This window comes from Acanthopagrus latus, chromosome 11 (genome assembly GCF_904848185.1).
Source record: "Acanthopagrus latus isolate v.2019 chromosome 11, fAcaLat1.1, whole genome shotgun sequence".
Taxonomy (NCBI): domain Eukaryota; kingdom Metazoa; phylum Chordata; class Actinopteri; order Spariformes; family Sparidae; genus Acanthopagrus; species Acanthopagrus latus.
Window position 1 is genome coordinate 13,946,043 of NC_051049.1, and position 20,980 is coordinate 13,967,022.

General features: G+C 41.1%; 1 protein-coding gene across 1 annotated transcript in view; it reads right to left on the reverse strand.

Moving 5' to 3' along the window:
* The window catches only part of faf1 (Fas (TNFRSF6) associated factor 1), a 65,560-nt gene that overhangs the window by 34,414 nt on the left and 10,166 nt on the right, over positions 1-20,980 (reverse strand). The window contains exons 7-8 of the mRNA XM_037115323.1: positions 12,961-13,063; positions 7,842-7,928 (exon numbers count right to left, since the gene is read on the reverse strand). Of these exons, the coding sequence (XP_036971218.1) occupies positions 7,842-7,928; positions 12,961-13,063 (190 nt within the window). The remainder of the gene's footprint in view (positions 1-7,841; positions 7,929-12,960; positions 13,064-20,980) is intronic.

Consider the following 20,980-nt stretch of genomic DNA (forward strand, 5'->3'; position numbering starts at 1 on the left):
TTTCTGTAACTCAATGCTAATGTATCGAAGCACAATTTACTAAAAACAAATATCATGGCTGAAAATAAAAAAGTCCTCCACCATTTCAAAATGTTCAGGGCTGCACTATCCCTCAAGCAGGGACTATTTAGGGGGTAAAATAATGTCCAGTTAGACCCTTGTCCCAGCAGTGGCAACACAAAGGTCCAAAGGTTCCAAGTCTCTGGGGAAAAGTTCCTGCGCTGGAAATGCAGCTTTAGACCATTTCCAGTGAATCAATGAGCAGAAGTGCTTCATGGAAATATTGACATTTTTTAATGATCTTTATTTGTTTTTTTGCTCCAAGTCTTTTTATTTATATTTGTGCATTGAAAGATGATGTACAAAAATGATCTTTATTTGTTTGGCGGTTAATTCATGATTCTTCATTGATTTTCCAGTAGACATACAGTATCACAATGTCTGTCATTGTTTTGATATAAAATTACATATACCATGATGGAGGATTTTATTAATTCCTGGGTGCAACCACATTCCTTGTTCCTTGATGTGGTTGTTCGTACCTATACTTCATATTTAAAGTATAAATGTGTATATACAGTTTTTGTCCTAACCTTAGATAAAGAACTCCATCTCACTGGTCTCCTGGAGAGGAACAACCGTTTTACAATTTATTGCAGCCTGAAAATAAAGTTGACTCTGGAAATACTGATTATAATACTGACCGCTGTGTCTTAAATTCCCACCAGCTCAGTAACCAAAGAGAAGATATGAAAAACGCAATATCTCCCCGGAGAGTTCGAGAATGAATAATATCCTGATGAGTATTCCTTCTCTGTGTTGTCTTAAGCAAAGAAAACTGCTCAAAAAAAAACAGCGACTAGACTGCCGTGCAATGCTGAAACTACACAAACCAAGAATGACATCACTGCTAAAGCCAACAGTGAAACATATGACAAATATATATATGATAAACACGACTTCTCAATTAATTAAAACCTTTTCTATGAGGCCTCAGACAGTCAGTCACCCCTGACACAGTAACAGAGGAGTACATGCGTATTGTATTTCTTGTCTATTACCAATTAGTAGCGAGCATACTCTTGACAATAACAAGTGTGTAATGTCACAGCAAGGACAGCCGAGTATCCCTGGAACACCTACGAAGAACACTTAACCGAATTGCCTCGTCTTTGTTCGTGTAACTTAACTCTAACCGATTTAGTACTCTTGATCCTGTTTATTAGATCTTTCTGGTATTCATATTTTTTCCAGAGAACTTAACAAAGCAATGGAACAAAAATCCCTGACAGAAGAAGCAAAGGAAGTTAGCAATACTTTTTGTTAAACGAAAGAAAAAAACAGTGACTTAAAGAAAACCCATTTGAGACATGATTGGTGCCAGGCCTGAGAGTTGAATTAACACTGAGAGAGAGTTGTAGGTATTGAATCAGACAAAGACATACAGGGTCTGAGCCTTAAGGATGTGGTGGCATGGCCCCAAGTCTATTCTGTCTATTCCCCAATCGAGTGGCAATCAAACGTGAGAATCTTTAACAGCGGCTGCCGAGAGGATCCCAATAAACCCTTTACCCCCGCTACTCACAATGAGAGGCTTTCGTCTGAGGGTCTAATAAGTGTATAAATAAAGTTGATCACTTCCCCTGTCAAAGACAGCCTGGAGGGTTTGGGCTGACATGGATGCAAGGAGGGGAGGTGAAAAGGGGAAGAAAAAAAAAACGAGTTGAGTGCCTCTCAATCCTCTTCCTCGCTTTGACCCGATGGCTTCTCCTGATGTTGAGGTACACAAGTGCAGCTAGGCAGCTCAGTAGTAAAACGTGGAAACAAGGCTGAAGCGCCGCAGGGCACGGGGGCTGGGGGGGGGAGGTTAACCCCCCCAAATGACCCTCTCCCACATCTCTGCACAAAGGAACTGGCTCCTCTTTTTTGGATTCTTTTAATTAACACTTGCATTGAGGCTCGAAGCATTCAGGGGCCGATACAGGGAAAGAATTTTCTCTCTCCCTCAGCCCCCTCCCTCCTTTCCCTCCCCTCTTCAACTCTTTCTTCCCTTCTCTACCCTTCTTTCTCTTCCTTTCTCTCCCTTCATTCTTCCTGTGTTTCAGTTTTTCTTTTCTAGTGTAGGCAGTGTTTGGATTAGGTGTCTGGCTGTGAGTGTGAGATAATTACTACTGACAGCTGCACTGACAGCAACCACAGTACCACCTTACACCACTTTCTCTTTGATGGAGCGAGGAAAGGACTGGTCAGTGTGTGTTTGAACATCCAGTCAAATAAAAAATCAGTCATGCACGGTCTTTTCAAAGACACTTTGACAAACTTAGACCACTGTTCCGGCTGGCAACATGTGTCATCAACAGTCACATCTGGAAAACAAGATCCCTTACATCATTGAACAATCAATGATCCCCTGTGACACAGTTGTTCAAAACACTGGCCGATTTCAGGAGAGGAAAAACGACTGACCAAAAAGCTAACAGTCCTCTGTCCTGGGACCATTTTAACATGGGTTTCTCTTCAATTTACTGTACATTTTCTTTTGTTTTTAAGGTTGTTAAACAAAAGAAGAAAAACATTGTCAGAAGTGGAGTACAGTAGACAGTAAAGAGAAAAGAGATGGATAGAGGAAGAAGTACAGGGCCATCAGGAGAAAATTATACCTGACAGGTTGAAAGGAAGTAGAACAAGAAATAGACAAACCAAATGAGCCCCACCCTTAACACCTGTTGGTTTCCTTGTTTCAGGCTCCTTTGAGTCTCTACTGATTAGTGTCTGCACAGTGTGTACAAGGTGCATACACACAAATACAGAACTAGGGAATCTCATACTTAGAGATGTGCATTTTATTTTTCAGTTAAGTAGTGAGTAAAGATGGATTTAATAATTCACCGCTCTTCTGAGCCTTTCTAATGTTAGATGTGTAGATTTTCCCCTGCTGTCTGAAACCCTCTGGAACATGAACTGTAAACTGTGATTGTGTTTGTACAAAAACCTCCAAATTGGTGATGACGTGACTTTTTGTTCTTCTATTTCTTCTTCTTCATCTTTATTGGCCAACCTTATTGGTGCATAGTATGTAGTTGCTGCACTTGAAATGAAAGCATTTTGGCTTCATATTATTGGCTCTGTTAATCAGCTATAATGTCATTATCGGCCACTAGCCGATAGTGTTTTCTGACCACAAAACCATACCTTGGAAATATATTGATTTTTGATATTGCGTGGAAAAACTGCTACAGCATTAAAGGCTATAAAATGTCTGATTTCCATATAAAGATAAATATAATGAGGGTTGTGTACTGTGTATTAAGCCCATCAGCATCTCAGTTAATTTAAAGTTGAATTAATTTAAAGTTAGATTAGTAATTTACGACTGCTGGATCAGGGTGATGTTTAACAGTGGGTGTTAAGGTGGTGTCTCTTACGCCCAGCATGGTGCCGTGCCTCTACGCTCCTGTGCAGTAATAGGCGACTAATCTAATAAGAAGGAATCTCCCCGGCTTAAATGAAGAGATCATCATTTCTGTTAAATGTGAGCTTAACGGAACACATAAAAACAGTAAGAAGAGATGGAAAATGAGACAGACTAACTTGATGCCGAATCTCACCTGAATGCAGCCAGTCTCACAAGGGAGGGGGGACTCTGCCTGAGTTTACGGCTGAGCCCTGTTGCTATGGGAACACCCCCCCCCCAGATGTACATAAAACCTTGGTTTTGTAGGTACCTATCAGGTAAAAGAGGATTCCATTTTGCCAGCTGGGAAATAGAGGGTGGTGCTGGCGTTGAAGGCAGAGCACCTCCAACTCTCTGCAGCATTAATACATTAGCAAACAGCATGAAACACTGCATAAATGTCAGCAATTACTGGCTAGGAGGTAGGGTGAGTGGTGGTGGGGGCTGAAGTGATGAGGGGATGTAATAAGGATGTCCCACTGGCTGTCAATCACTCCAACAGGTGTCGAGGAAAGTCTGCCAGTCAAAACAGCTCCAATGAAATGAGGCCTGTCTGGAAACTCTCCATGCCGGATTGCTCAGGCGAAGGAATAGAGGAGGGATGGAGGAAGCAGGGGAAGAGGCTCAAAGCGTATTTCAAACAGCACAGGAAATCAGTCACTGTTGCCAAGACCTCTGTCATCATACTCAGAACTGTTCAGAACAGCTTTGTCAAAGCCGCAAGTATCAGTAGGAATTTGAAGGCAGAGCTAGATCATGGTATTTGAAATAGATGCTGGAGTATTTGTTTTAATCTGTCTGGAATTCAAGTTTTAACTATAGCAAAGTCCAACAAGTGTACTTTATTTTACAGAGGACATTTCCAGTTCTACCAAGATTGTTGTCATGCACTGGACAAAGACAATTTAAAGAAATGCTACTGTGGAACATAGTACTCACTGTCTTCGAATGAATCTATGATGAACACGGAAATGGCTGAGAAATATTTCAGACCAGTACTTGATTGAGGTCAAAGCAATCTGTCTACTAAAAATGAACATCGCCTCACATTGCTACTGCTTTAACTACATGTAGTGCCACTTCCATTTACATTCAGCTTCCTTGCTCTAACACCGAATACAATAACACAAGTGCAGTGAATATACTAATCTGCTGTTCAGTGCTACATGAGCATTATCCATTGCGATCCAATTTCAACTCTCCATAAGGCTTTGAATAATTCAGAGCACAATAAACAATGAAACACGTTGAGTGGACAGTATCCGGAGGGTGACGCAGCACATAACTACTGGTTTTCCCCTGAAAGGTGAGAATTTCTTTCTAACAAAGTGATTTCCTACACTCCAACAATACATAAACAAACAATGCAACCACTCAAATATCTTTCTCAGAGGACAAGAACAACAGACAGCTGAAACTGATACTCTGAACAGTCTGATCAATTAGATGGACAAGTTTAAAGTAAAGTAAAAAAATAAATAAATAAAATATATATATATATATATATATAGTGGGTCTTGGCAAAAACGATTTCCCAGTAAGCTTAATTCATGACTGTCGGTGCAGCAAATACTGCAACCGACTTGACTGAGAATAGAGTCTCTCTGGGAACTACCAACTCAACTACTAAAGCATCCATGTAAATCGGAGTGTCGCAGTGTTGGACATTACTTTAAGAAATGTTTCAGTACTGTTGCTAGTACAATACCACAGTTTGCACAGCAGTACCAAAACTACACTTTTACTGTGAAAAACACATTTTCAACAAAAACATATATTTTTTCTATTCAAGCTGAACATCGGCTGTGTCAATGTTTAATATTGCAAACTTAAAGAAAATATAAAAATCTGAAAATACCCAGAAGAAAATAAGTAAACAAGACAAATAATTTGACCAAGAATTCCATGACCATTTTGAACAAGATGTTTTCAAAATTTGGTGATCCAGCACAGCTCAAGTGGTACTCAATAAGTGTTACAGTTTAATATCCAGTCCTAAACACAGTGTATACAAAAAGACAGGCACATTTGCAAATACATAAATGCATACGTGCACACACAACACACACACAAACGTAAATGCAAAAACAGTTATATCAAACACTTAAAGGCAAAGCAGAGTTAAGTAGTAATCGATTCCACTGCAAGTGGGCTAGCGTGCAGAGCTAAACGTAATCTCGGGCCTCTGGCTGCCATGTTTATTGGCCCAAACCCCGGGAGATGAGACTGGGCTAATGAGCTAGACACTAACACTGGCTTCCTACCCGCCTGCTAGGCCCGCCAAGCCCTGGGCTTTCTCTGTTAATACCTTCAGACGTTTCAATAAGAGGGCTGCGGCGAGAGTAGAGGCCATTATTACACTTCTGTCTCTGTGCTTTTTAATATCTCCTCATGCAGGAAACACAGACAGTGCAGATGTGTGTTAGCCAGGTGCCAATGGGGCCCATGATGCCACAATGAGCTGCAATCTCTTCAGGATCCCTAACCATCATATTCACAGCTACCTAGGGGGTAGGCAGCTGAGCTGAGGTTCACAAATACAGGACATACAAATATAAAGACAAAAGGGAATTATTTTTAATTTATCCTTACTTATCTAAACATTACATTGAGATTGTCTGGGCTTGCTTGTTATAAAACAAGTTCACAAACTAGAGTGAGGCTAGTGGTAAGGTTGTCTAATACCACTTAAACCACGTTTTTTAAAGGGGTAAAATATAAAAAAAAAAATTTTAAATGACTAATTCAGACACTGCAAGTGACTTTATTCAAGAATAAATAATTATTTTATATAACAAAGTGTTTTTAAAAATTAATTCCATGATAATGAAGATTATTGGAGATTATGAAGAAAATGTAAGTTAAATGAAATATTTTATATTTAATTGTGATATAATAATGTTTTCAGTGATCAGTGGGCAAAGAATATGACATTAAAAAAGTCAAATGGTATTCAGGTCAAAATTCACAAAAACTAAGACATGTTGAAGAATTGTTCTCATTCTTGTTCTTTTTTCAAAGTAGAATCACACATTCCTTGTTAAGTCTACTGCAGCTGGGCACGTCAACATCATGAACACAGTTTTAAAATATGTCTGTGTTTATCTCTCTTCCCCTGTTAATGCGAAGAGTGTTGTGGGTGCAAACAGTAAAAGTATTTCATTTGGAGCCATAGTACATGAACACAACACTGAGGTCGGTCATGGCACAAACATGCCCACAATGTGCATTCAGAATAGAACCAAGATTTGTATTTCTGTTGCAATCCAGGGTGGTTAGCTGATCACATACTGGATGTCTACAAAGATAATGCAAACAATGACAAATCTGTATCATAGCAGTATGGTTTGTTTGGTGGTTACCGGCTTTACAATTGCCTGCACTGAGCTGTAATGGAACAAAATAAAGCAAACAATCTTCTGGAGTAAAAGGATGCATAACCTTTTGTCCTTTTCCCTTCCAGGCACATTAATAGTGCAAATTTCTCCGTTTCTCTGTTAAACTTACATAAAAACAAGTGCAGTGATAGTTCATCTGCTTTTTTGAAACACGAACAATGAGTGAGATAGAAGAGGCTGTATCTTAGAAAACACTGCATGATGGAGAACAAATTGTCCTTACGTATCATAAATGGCCATTAATATTTTGAAAAATTAAATAGAAAATCAGTTAAGTTGCTACAGTAGAGTCAGTCCTGGCATAGGGGCACATTCAATAACACTTGGTAAAGAGATGAAACAAAGTCAATACCAATACTCCAAACCAAACAACAATCACAAAGATCTAAAAGGAAAACGTTAGCTTGGGGTTAACACAAGAATGTGTGCACAACAGCTCCTCAATGTAGCATGATAAACCATCCCATACAATTAGCATGGGAACACGTATGCTGTCAAAGAAGGGGTGAGACAAAAGGGGTCAGAGGTTCCACAAGGTTCTGTATGAGGGCTGCTCCTGATCAGCTTGACTGTGTGCAGAGTGAATGGCTGGGAATAGCTACCCTGGGACGGCAGAGGTCAGTGGGACTCAATGATGTGAGATTTAATGTCCACAGATAGAGGACACGGGATGGGAACAGTCTTTGACATCTTAATTAGCTTCAACATCTTACTCTCATGCCTCTGACAGATGGTTTTGCAGTTGGATTACAGAGTGTGGAAGAGTTTCTACTGCAAATTGTAAAATAATGTAACACAATCGATTTGTGCTTGGCTTTTAACTATTTTAAAAAGATTCTCTTGGATAATAAAAAGAATCTTTGAGGACAAAATATACATGGAGAGAAAAGAGAAAAGTGGACACAGATGCTGACATCTTTCCTGTAGAACTGTTATAGTACCAAAGTGTTTGCTGTTTTATTGTGCTTTTGTGTGCTTGTGTCTCTTACAGAGTCATCAGATGCCGACGCAGGCCATCCTTCCCACTGTTGATGCCGGACTGGGATGTTTGTCAAGTCTGAAATGTTCCTCTTCACCTGCAAACACAAAGGGAAGATAAAATAAGTTATTTTAATGTACAAAAAACAGACCCACTAGTGATAGCGAAAGGTCAAATCTAAAAAATAACATTAACTGTAAATATTCATTAAGAATGTTTATATTTTTCTTTACCCTCCAGTCATTATTAAGTAATATTAAAACTGGAATAAGTGGTTTGGCTAACTTGATAGTAAATACAGTGTAATAAATTATGAGAGGGCTACATCAAAGTACCCTCCATTCAGCAGCTTGAAGAAAAAATAGGATGGAGGCAGAGAATTAAGGTGGAGATGAGTCAATAGGAGTTAGGAGAAAAAAATAAAAAAGACAGCCAGTGTTATCAGCATTCTTCAGATGCCACAGCTAATGCCCAGCAACAACAGCCCCACGCTCTGAAATGAACAGTATTTCTCTTTTCCCATTCATGCGCGGACGCTGTATCTGCATCACTTAATAACATTCCGTGCTTTTAAACAGTTAGCAGCCAGCAGCGCCTGTCCCAGCGAGTGCTGTGTTACACCGTCCAGTGGGTTGTTGGTTTAAAGCCCTAACGCCAGCCTGATGTGCGCCAGCCGAAGCTGATCAAAGCCCTGTCGGCGTCTGAGCGCTGGCGGCCGTGGATTCTGGTGCATTTGTTCAACAGAATCCTGCCCTTCGGGCCCACAGGGCTGGACACTAATGCTGAGAAAACTGTCAATTGTAGAGCAAAGATCCCTCCACACACGGGTCAAATCCTGTCTTTGTAAAGAGCACTGAAGAGAGATGGATCCTTGGGCATATGCACGGATGCTGGTCATGGAGGTGGAAACTTAAAGAACACTACAAACACAAAGTCAAAGCCAACGTCAAGCAAAGCAGGAAAGCAGCTGCAAAACACCGAACTGAGAAAAAAGTGGGGGAAGACTTTGCCTGCTCGCTTTCATCCTAATAATCTCATACACTTTGCATCTGTGTATGTGTTTGTGTAGGTGTCTGAGAGCAAAACACACGATGGGCTGCTTGCAGAAATTATTATGTTTAAAGCTGAATTTATCTTTCTACGAAGGCAACAATAAATATTCTATCTAAGTCATCAGTCTCTCAAAGAAATTAGATTTTATTTGTGCTGGGCCTGGCAGAGCAAAGCAATTCACAGTACAAACAAGCTGAGAAAAAAATAAAAGAACAATAATAAATGAGTGGCACAGTCCATCCTTTGTCTTTCTATCGTAAATCCTACACCACACTGCTCGGCGCCTATCCTTATGAAGAGAAGCAATGGCCAGGATAGCAGGCTGGGGTCAGAGCGGGTGGCCAGTGTTATTACAGAGTGTAATATCTATGTTTGACCAGCCGGACTACAGGGATTTGACTGACCGGCTGGCCAGCCGATGAATAGGGGGGAAAAGGGAGGAAAGAAGAGGCATAAACACTAGTAATGAAGAGGCTGCAGTCAGAGGTTAAAGCAGCATCAGAGAAACAACAAACTAACGCCCACCACTAAGAGAATGAAGGTGAGAGGTGGTGGTGGAGGAGAGTGGAGACAGACAGTGAAAAGCACCTGGCAGAGGACAACCTAATCTCACCACAGAGAGAAAACACAGCTACACACCAGGCCTGCCCACCTGAAACCACACCACCAGAATGTGAAGGCAGCCATTCACACAGGCTTTCGCTGACCATAAGAAAAGAACCGCGCTATTATGGGAATCTAATGCAACCACATCAAAGACAAAGTAATTCAGAAATTATAGCGGCTGCCCGTAGCTTTTCCAGGTAATTGAAGTTTTTGCAGCAGTGCTCAGTTACAAAGCACTGCATTTGTCGCCCACAGCAGCCGTCACACAAGGAGCAATACTGTCTAATGCTGCCCCCTGTCTGTCACCTCACTGATAAGTCAGACTGCAACAAATCAAAAATACTTATATTTAATGTGACTCCGAGTCATTTCCTTTGTGCAGTTTGTGCAGTTTACTTATAATCGCCAACTAAAACTTACTTTTTCCTACATTGTATTGTTAGAATGTCTATATACAACCCCAGACTGTATAAGTCTCCAGTGGCTCACAAAAGGTATCCATCAATCTTACTTGTACATACAGACAATAAAATGTAAAGAGCTCAACTTGTATTAAGTTAAAGTCTTAATGAGAAGTACAGTGCTACTGAGTTGTTCATGCTCAGATGCGGGACGTTTGTATGAGCCACACTACATTAGTTAAACTGGCTGCAGTGCTGAGCTGCTGCGGCAATATGGCAAAATTAATGATCCAATCATTGTAAATGCCAATTGCCTGTAATCCCTGGCTGGAAGCAAATCAAAGAGAAGGAAAGGTTTCCGTTAAACAGTCACAAGCTCTCTCTCTCTCGCTCTCTTTCTTCGTCTCCCCTAGGCACCAGATGCCTTTCTTTCATTCCTTTTGCGATCCAACCTTCCTTTTCTCAGTTCTGTAGCCCTGACTGCATTTGATTCCTATATGTCTCCCAGCTGCGGAGTCGGGATGGGGCCCAGGCACAGCCCCGGGGGGCAGCGGAGAAGGGAAATCCCCAGGACAACTGGTCTGGTCACGGACACCCCGAAACCAGCAGCCATCCCTATTCTACCCTCTACGTCCCTGGCAAACATTTGCTCACCAGCTTAGCTCAGAAGCTAGCCAGCAACTTACCCCCACACTCTTGTCTGGTAATGCCAATCAGAGTCTACACAGCCCTGCGCTCTAGAGATGGAGAAGAAAGAAGGTAGAGAAGGGACACTGGGAGAGAGATGGAGAATGGAGGGATAGAAAGGGAGGGGCAAGGGCAGTTCCCTGAGAGCCACAAGGCAAAGCCAGAGCCTTTGGCAAAGACAAACAAGAAGATAGGACTCTATCCCTATTGATATGCACAAGCAGGGACCATCAGCTAGTCTTCAGCTAAGACAAAAGGGAGAGTGGAGAGAGAAAGGTGCTCTGTGGTGGAGTCCATATGTGTCTGTGAGTGGACACAGTATGAGCAGAAGGGGGAGTCAGGCAGGCCGAATATGGTGTTACTTCTTTGTTGCATTCTCAATTCTTCTTATGATGACAGAAAAAAAAACTCTGTGTCTTCTATTATTGTTGTTAACTAAAAATCTCACAACCTCATTCATTATTATTTGTACCATGAGCATCACATATTACTCCAAAGAACTTAGCCGAGGTCATTCAGTACTACTATCTGACTGTCTGGAGCTGTACCTGTAGATCTCAGCTACTAAACCTTTTAAATCCTCCCATACACAGCATTACAGTAATAAATTAGTAAGGGAAAGACGCCTGTTCCCCAGCTCAAGAGTAAATATATAAAGAGCATGGTCAACATGGGGCAAACACAGTCCAGATCTATGCAGGTTAACGTTCTGGGCCTCATTTTCACTGCAGGGGGCCTTGAGATGCCTAAAGACAAGCATGCGTAAGGAAAAGACCGCGACATGGAGGCCTGTTTAAGCCCACATTGTCCCTTCTCTTTCCCCTATGGCCTCTTACAGCACCCCCACCAAGCCAGCAGTCCTTTGCCTCCTTTCTGTGTCCATGGTTCCCCCCTCCCACGCCACAGGGACCCCTCCCCAGTGTTTGTAATCCCAGCAGAAACACTTAAGGTTCACAGTGGGTGCTCATCAAAACCATCTGCCTGAGAAGAGGGTGAGAGAGAAAGGAGAGAGATGACGGAGGGAGGAGAAAAAAGGAGCGAGGGAGGAGAGGGAGAGAACCGGGGAGGCGAGCTGCCTCCTCCAGTTGAGATGTTGGTTGTACTAATCTGTTCCATTAGCACCATTACAAGCCCTGCTAGCAGCCTGATTATTATTAGTGTAATCTTGACCCACACTGAACAGCCAGCCTTAGCTGCAGTGAGCCAGGAACTTCTGAGGAACACCTTTCACTGCTACTGAAGAGTGAATTACTAGCTGTGTGTTCCAGTCGAAATTGATTTTTTGTTATGGTTATATGAATGTAATAATGGTGCTCGTACACTGCCTGTTAAAGGTAAGCAATTTTGGACAGAGAAGCTTCAGGTCGGTGGCTCAGTCCAAACAAAGTCAGCATTTGATGACCTGCGAGTGAGACTCAATAACCAGCTAATGTCCAGGATGCGAGATGCGCAATTCAAGGAAAAAGCTGTGCAGCATTCAAATGTTTATAAAGTATTTGAATGTCAATGTTATGAATTTAGCCCAAAAAATGACTCAACTAATTACTTCACAAAGACTAACACAGCAGGTAAGATCAACAGTGGGACTTTTCTGTCCTACCTGATCAGTCTGGTGCTTATTTCCCCTCACCTGCGACTGCAGGCTATCAACTGTGAATAACAAATGAAGCCTGCTCAGGTCTCACTCTGCATAGGAGGTAAGAGCAGGACAGTACATGGCAGTAATATGTATGTATGGGTCTGTGTGTCTGTGTGTGCCTGAGCTAATGGGGCCCAAACATTGACACACTCGCACACATACAAATCTACATGGGCACACAAGCACACTCATATATTTTCATGCTCTTCCTTTTAAACCATTTGCAGCTGTGATAGTAATAACCGATGGACAGGGCGCTGTACTGCCCTCACACTGGGTCCAGTATGAGTTGCTATAAATATTTCATAGGCTGCCAAATCTACTGTTTAGTTTCAGATGAAGAAAATGAATGGACTCTGTCTCTTTCCATCACTCCCGTATGCCTAGATCAAACAATGTTCAGTATTTAAAACGCCTCCAAGACTGCTGACAGAGAAAGAGAGGGAGATGGAGAAAGACACTGCGAAGGGGGAGTGGGTAGAAAAAGAGGGGGTTGTACCAGACCGCAGCTGTGAGAGTAATTATGTGCTCGGAAATGTGATCATTTGTGATGAATAATGAATCGATGGCTGAGATAGACTAGCAATGTTTGGCCAATGGAATGAAAGCTGTGTTATGGGAAACTAGAATCAGGTATAATAATATTATGCATGTGAGTCTGTGGGTGAGTTACTAAGAGCTTTTTGTGTGTGTCTGGGCATATAAAAGCGACTTTCTGATGTCCTGCATGGTTTGTTTCATACCTCCTGTATGGTTCTGGAGCCGGGGAAGTTGAGATTGTAGTCCCTCTGGGCCTCGCGGTGGCTGATGATCAGCAGGAAGTTCTGGTTCAATGACTCTTGGAGACTAAATGAGGAGGGAAAAGATTAAAAAAGTAAGACATATGGACAAACACAGTAAAGGTAATTAAAAAAAAGTAAAAACTGATGCAGAGAAGGAACATGTAAAGGATGCAGAATAATGACTCAAGAGGAATAAAAGAAAGGGGCACAGGAAAACAAACATTATCACTAAGAGTAGCTCAGTCAAGTGAAGGGCAAGCTGAAACTTGTCAACTAGTGGTAGCCTGCTGGCCCACAGGGAGGTGGGCACCTCCTCTGGGGGCTAGCCGCCCACTTCACTGGTTGTGTCTTAACAAGCCTGGCCGGAGCTGCACACAGCACAGCGGGCTACCACAGCTATGACCACCTGCACGGAAACAGCATGGAGCCTATCAATCTACCTTATTGCTAACAAACCTGGAAGCTATTATGAAATAAACCCAGGAGAGCCTTCAGCATCTTTCTAACTGCAAAACCCTAAAGACAGCTTAAACGCAGAATTTTACTGCGACTGGCACTCACACAAACTGCACTTGTTCATCTGCAGCATTTGGTAAGGTATTTGACCAACACCAACAAAAAAAAGAACTTTTACTTTCCAGCCACAATTCCAAATTCAATTCAGGAACCCAACACCGATCACACATCAAGGTTAAAACCTTGAGAATTTTTATAATGAAAAGTAGCATGTTTTACAGAAGCTCAATAACTTAAAAAGACAGCAGAACGTAGCCTATTGAATTTAAAAGAAAAGAAAATTGTATTCTTGCATGAAAAATCTAAATAGATTCAATATATATTTATAATTTTCCTCCCTCAAATTCACAAACATTCTACGATTTCTGTGACCTGTAGGAACCCAGCAAACGTTCTGAACAATGCTGCCATAAGGAACCAGCACTGCAGCTAATATTATTCTCAAGCCAAGAAAGTTAATGATAAAGTACCATTATTGTGCATGCATAAGCTGTGCCAGAGACTAGAAGATGAATTTATGATTGATGACTATAAATGTACTGAATGTAATGCTCCTAAACTATTCAAGTATTTCTATCTGCATCAGTCTTAAAACCAATAAAACCAATATGATATGCCTTTATATCTCACAATTCAAATAATCTTAATTTTAAAAAATCCTCAAAGATGGACAGATACAAGCTATTTACAGGCAACAACTGCTCTGAGATGTTCACAATCTCACAGTGGACGTCATGTACTGATTATAAGCAAGTGGAGACCTGGTAGTGCAGACGGGGCCTGTCCCAGAGGCCTTGAAGGGTCAAACTTTGTGGACTGGCACCATATAGCAGTAGCTTACGGCTGTGACAGAGAGGCTGTGAACGGTGCAAACGCAGACACTTTGTGTGCTTCACGTAGTGAGGAGGAGGTGGGGGAATCAACTTTTGGAAGCTTCATTTACAATAAGCTGCGAGGTTAAGTAGCGTTTTGAGCAAACGCTGGGTCTGTGAGGCTGAATATCAATGGGAGGCTTAAGGGCCGAAGCAGGCACTTAATCAGGGCTCAGAACCCAAGGAGAGGAGGAAGAGTTGAGAGAAAGAGAGGGATGGGGGAATTAATATGTAGCGCACACATTAATTATGCAATCACACCCTTAATCTGCGCAGATCTGGACGAGCTTATGTTAACAGAAGCTCAAATTTACTGTAATGACAGCATATTTACATTGACTAAAACTACGAAATCAATATGTAAATGTAATGTTTGTTGTAGCTAACTGGGGAAGATTGGAAATGTGTGGAGTGGGAAGGATGGATGCATACGTAATAGGGCTGAGCAGAAGGATGAGAGAGAGAGACTGAGTGAGTGAGAAAGAGCGAGAGAGCGAGAGAGAGAAACAGAGGAGAAGAGGAGAAATGGAAGGGGTAGGGACACATAAATAAGGATCTAGCTAATATCATGATTATGTTTGGACACAGTCCCGAGCTTCTGCTGGCAGGCAGCTAGACTCCTAAATAGACAGAGATAGAGGGTAAACTGAGTGGAAGTGTTACTCTGTCCTTCCAAGCAAAGAAGGAACATCTTATCAGTCATTTATGGCAGGCCGACGAGCCATTTGGTGAGTGTGTGGGTGGAGTTCTGTTCAAGATTTACTTTGAAAAATCAGATCACTCATTGTGCTGCACAGTACAAATATAGCAACTCATAATATCATTCAAAGGGAGGAAAAAAAACTGCTATTCATAATGAATAATTTCCTCGTCATTTCCCATCTGTCTGCAGAGGCCTGCTGGTTCATATATAAACAAAACACCCATGTTTCAAGTCTAATATCCCTTTGGCTTTCACCACTGACGTTTTCAAAGCAGCTGTCTCCTCACAGAAGCAAGGCCCCTCAAGCAGAGCGGGGTTGAAATGTGGATGTCCCACTGTTTGCTTCTTCCTTCAGAGGTCTCTTTCTCACTCAACACACACACACTTGTGACTCCCAGGTTGGCCTGCAACATCTCTGGAGGTACTTGACATGGCATAAGGGTGCCGGGAGGAAAATGTCATTTAACTTTATGGACAGAGAAAATGGAGCGTTTTGCAGGGGAGGAGAGCAGCCTAAACAGATTGGTTTCATTCTGAGGTAAGCCCATCGCCTAAGCTGTGAGTCCCTGCGGCACAGAGCAGACTCTAGACCTTATTAAACTAGCACTGCCAGACACACACATGCACACGCACACACAATGTGGCATGTGCCTGCAAAACACAAATACCCATACACACACACACATTCACAACCATCATGCGTGTGTTTCAACTGCTTAGCGGCACACAAACACAATGCGCTGACCAGGATAGTACATGCCGACAGACCATTTTGCCTCTAACACGTACACAGGAGGTCATTAGGCACACACAAGGTCTTCTTACCTCCTCCACAATTTGCATCCACAACAAAGCAGAAGGATGCGAAAACGTTGGGGCTCTGCTCTGTTTTGGTCTGCCATCTTGTCCCGAAGTTAATCAGCATGCTAACTGTTAGACACTTCCAATAGGAGCTACTTTAGCTAACTGGCTAGCTATCTCCCTAAAGCATCCATGAATCTGCTGCTGGATAGCTGACACAGAAAGGGAGAAAGGTGGTAGGGGAGGGAGGGGAGGGGGGGGCAGAAGGAATCTGCAGTTAAAAAAACACACACACACACACACACACACACACACACACACACACACACAAAAGCTAATGAATCTTTTTTTGCAATTTCAAATTTCTCCAAGGGTTCAAATTAAAATAACCTTTCCTTGGCAAATAGGCTTCCTGAGAGCAGAGCGGAGAATCGACGAGGAAGGAAACAGGCTCCATTGAAATATTCATCAGGCCTTCATCATTTATGCAAGAGATTAGCTCCTCCTCAACACCCTCTTGTATTCACAGGCAGTCATCAACATGGCCACAAAGATGAACCTTCTTCAGACCGGGTTTAACACTGCAGTACTCACTGCACGTCACATCGCTAACTAAATAACTACCTGAGATGGATTGGTGCTCAAAGGAAAATCTCCCAAAGCCTCAAGATTTATTTCTAATCAAACAAGATAACTAAGAGGAGTTTACTCAGCAGGATCATAATGACAGTGCTGCACTATTTAATCAGTCCGATTGGTTTATGTGTGTGATCTGCATGAGCCAAGCTCTACAAAGTAATTGCCAGGGATATTACCATTTATGGGACATTTGCATTTTTTACTCAGCAACAATTTGAAGCAAATAAACATTGTGAAATTAAATTTGGGTGGATAACTGTCTTTTCAGACTACAAATACAAACAAGTACAGCTTAGGTGACGGTGGCAATTGTATTGACCTTATTGGAATCACATAACTAAAGAGAGCCATTTTAACTGAGTTTTGATCACGTTCTGGGACAACTGAAGACGTGATGCCATGGCCACTGATACTGAGGGGATAAGAATGGATACATGTTTTCTTTCAATGCTTTGTGAAATTTATCCTGGTTCCAAAACATAAAACGGAATTACATACATCTGTATTTCACTAGTAAACCACGGTAGGCAAATGTGGTTTGTAATAACCTTTGAACTAGGAAGAAACTGTCATATAGCAACTTTATATCTCTGAGTTATAGTCATGTTATTCCTTCTTTGAGTTTCTTCTATAAAACTTGACTTCGAATGACCAATACTGGCAATGCATACCAACCAAGCAAAACTAACCTGGTATAACGTTTATTTGACGAGTGCATTTACTTTGTTAAAAAAAAAAAAAAAAAAAACTCTTTATAGCTCCTCATAACGGAGCTTTCTGAAAATTAGTTAAAATCTCAGTGAGGCCGGCTGTAATTTGGTCTGTCATGTGCCACCCTCCTGAAAAATTAAATGACTGCCCGGGCATAATTATGGAAAGCTGTGTGACAATTAAATGTTTTTCTTCTTTGGTGTCACTATTTTCAAAAACAGCAGCTGTGAAAGCTAAAACAGACCACTCAAAGGGGCTCAATGTAATATGCGCAGCAATTTACATGTTTTAATCACTTTATTATGGGCCATATGTGAACGGATTGCAAGGTAATGTGCAAAATTAGACCTCCGTCTCTCTAGGTTGCTAGACTGTCTCAATCTCAGCGCTTCTCTCCATAGTAGCTAACGTTAGTTTAAAAATCGGTCAGCTAACATCAACTAATGACCAGCTTCCAGCACAACAAAGAAGTTCTACAGAGCCCCTTTAAAATGTAGTGTTTTCGATTCATCTTTGTTAATAAAATGATGAAAATCACCTACTGTGGGGTCAAGTGAAGAGGCAGGTTAAATTGGATGAGGCATGAAACTTGAAGGAAGGTCAAGTAAAACCGACACAAAGGTGCAGTCGTTGACCTCATGTTAGGTGTTGCTATGTGTTCTCTTTAGTGTGAAAATAAATTTTATTGCGTGGATATGGCAGCATCTGCAGCCTTTTCATAAATTGGACTTATCTAGTTTAATCCTTGTTTCCTTGTTATGGGCACTACAGCCATGTCTTCAATTGTACAGTACTGTTTTGTTTTTGCAGTTTTTCATATATTAGGAGCAGTTCCACCAAAACAACAAACAAGCAATTATTGATTTTGTTTCTTAAATTAATAATGAGTCTGTTATAATATGTTGAAGTACAAGTAAATAATTGTTTTGAACAGACACACATCCGTGACTGACAATTACAGCTAAGATTATTTCTGATAGTGTGGAACCAGATAGGATAATTTCACTTCATCAAGACAGTGCTTCCATTCCAACGAATGTCATGTTAAGGCCTTTACTGGCACTGAGCTCTGTCTACTGCAACAATCTTCACAAACTGCACACAAATTGCACGTACTGTGGATTTACAGTGTGACCACACTAATTTTACTGCAAACTAACAGCTTGTCTGGTCCCGCTACAGGGGACTGCTCCCCCCACTACTCTGTGATCTGTCACCTATCCTCTCCCAGTATGACAACAGGGTCACCATGCGCACGCGCACACACACACACACTTAAAACACAAATGCATGTGCATACACACAGAAGACCACCCACTCAATTCAGCCCCATATGTCCTCCACCAAAATAGCTGACACAGAATAATGAGCTCCTGACACCCAAAATGATATCGATAACACTTGGAGAAATGGCAACGGTGCTGCTAAAAAGACACAGCAGTTGGTGGGAGAGTGAGAAGACGAGGAGAGGCAGAGACGAGAGCGAGGGAGGGAAGACTGGGGAGATGAGGGCCATTAGCTGCCAACACAATATAGCTACCACTTAGCCTAACTAGCAGGCAATGCGGCAAACTGCCAAATGACTTCTTTTACAAGTGTTCTGGTGACATGTGGATGCTTGCTTGGCTGCTAACATGAGGAAGTGTGGGGAGAGTTACAGTACAATTTTAATTTTGAATCCACTGTCAACAAACAAACTCGGGCCGTTATGTGAGAGGCTATAAACAACTCTGGCCAACACAGGCAACGGAGCTAAGAGGAATGCTATGAAATGTTGTCAAAACATCTCTTATCATTCTGACCTAATCTAATTATCATTTTGATAACTAGGCTAATTTCAATAAATGTCAAAAAATTCACACAGATACAGTGTCCTCGCACCCTTTCACTACTCTCTGAATCATGAGAAAAATATAAATTGTTTTAATTCAGCATTTAAATTGACAGCTGTCTTTATAAAAAAACAACATATTAATAACAACATGCAACTAGTATAGTAAGGGGACCAAAGTGATCCTGGAAAACACTGATTCCCAACCAGGGGTACGTGCACTTCTACTGTTGCGAGAAGGGGTAACATGGTGAGCTTGTAGAGTAGCCCACTAAATTTTACTGACTGGACAAAAAAATACATCTACATATTGAGTCACCTGTAAAAAATACTTTAGGTGTTTTTATAATTAACAGTGCATGAAAACTAGCTAGCAAGCAAGCAGTCAGAGGAGATTAAATAAGGAAGTAACAGTCAGCTGACAACTGGAGCATCCAGCTTTTGTCATCCTACTTGGTTGTAGTACGAATGAAAACTTGACCAGACTGCACTGACAAATTATGCCAAAAAATAAATAAATAAAATTATATATATATATATATATATATATATATATATATATATATATATATATATATATATATATATATATATATATATTCACACCGACTGTTATATCCATCTATAAATGGTCAATACTTAGATAGTGATGGGGATGCAAATTATGGAACTTTTTTTCAGCTGATACCGATAATAACTCTCACAGTGGCTCTGAGATCTCTCTGATATAACCATTAAGTTCACATTTTGGATTATAAAAATGAGTTCACAACCAGTACTTTATGCAGACCTGAGGGTCTGAATGACTAAGATGTAGGCAGCACAGATGGATGTTTTAATATTCCATAGCTTGAATAAGAGTTGTTGTTTTAAAATATAGATTTTTTCCTCCAGCACGGATGTGTACGCGTGCTCTGCTCGTTCTTCTTGTCCTTCTCTGTGTTAACTGGCATTTTGCAATCAAAACTGTGATGTTGCATACCGCTACCTACTGTATCAGAGTGTGTAGATGCCGAGCTTGTTAAGCCCATGAAAGCAATTTGACTTTGAATTAACATCTGAATTTATCCACTATAGTTTCACTGATACAGATAAATAGCCTGTAATAAAAACGTTTGAATACTGTGCACCTTTATTAAATAACACTCAGTTAAATGTATTCAAATTAACACATTTGGAACTTATCTAGTCATGCTGATGAAAAAGTACTTGAACTCATCAGACTGGGATGTTGGGGTGACTCTTACAAAAAACAGTTTGTGCACCCACCCATTCACTTCACAATATTGCGTGTAATAAGTCAACTGTTCAACATTTGCTTTTGAATGAAAAATAAGGTTTAATTCCCTGTTAATTAAATTTTCTGATGCTCCTAGACATTGTGATATGTAGTCCTCACTCGGATCTATAATCCATCACTCTGATTAATGAACGCGGTGAGGCTGATTAATGATGAGTAACACAGGATTCTAAAAATACGAGCCATCCTTTTAATAACAGGAACAACAGTGCATGTCCTCACCTCCCTCTTGGCCTAGAATTGTCTGTGATCCACATATACAACACAGGGACAACGGCATCAAGCCAACATGCACACAAACACAGGGCGAATTCAATCAAAAACATGTCCACACACACACACAATAGCTTACACGTAGACATGAATGTACCCTCTCACATATCTATTTATACCAGTCCTCTTAAGCCCAAATTAAAAATAAAAAGGGTCTTGGTCACTCTTTATTACACAGGCGAAATGAAGGGAGAAATATGACTTCTTTGGACAATGTTTACCTGATGCTGATGAAAGGACAATCACACATTCAGCTGCCACTGGTGATTGTATTACTGCTTTGAGTTCACATCTGAGCAGCCTGACATTTCAAAAGCAAAGGTTGCTAATACTGC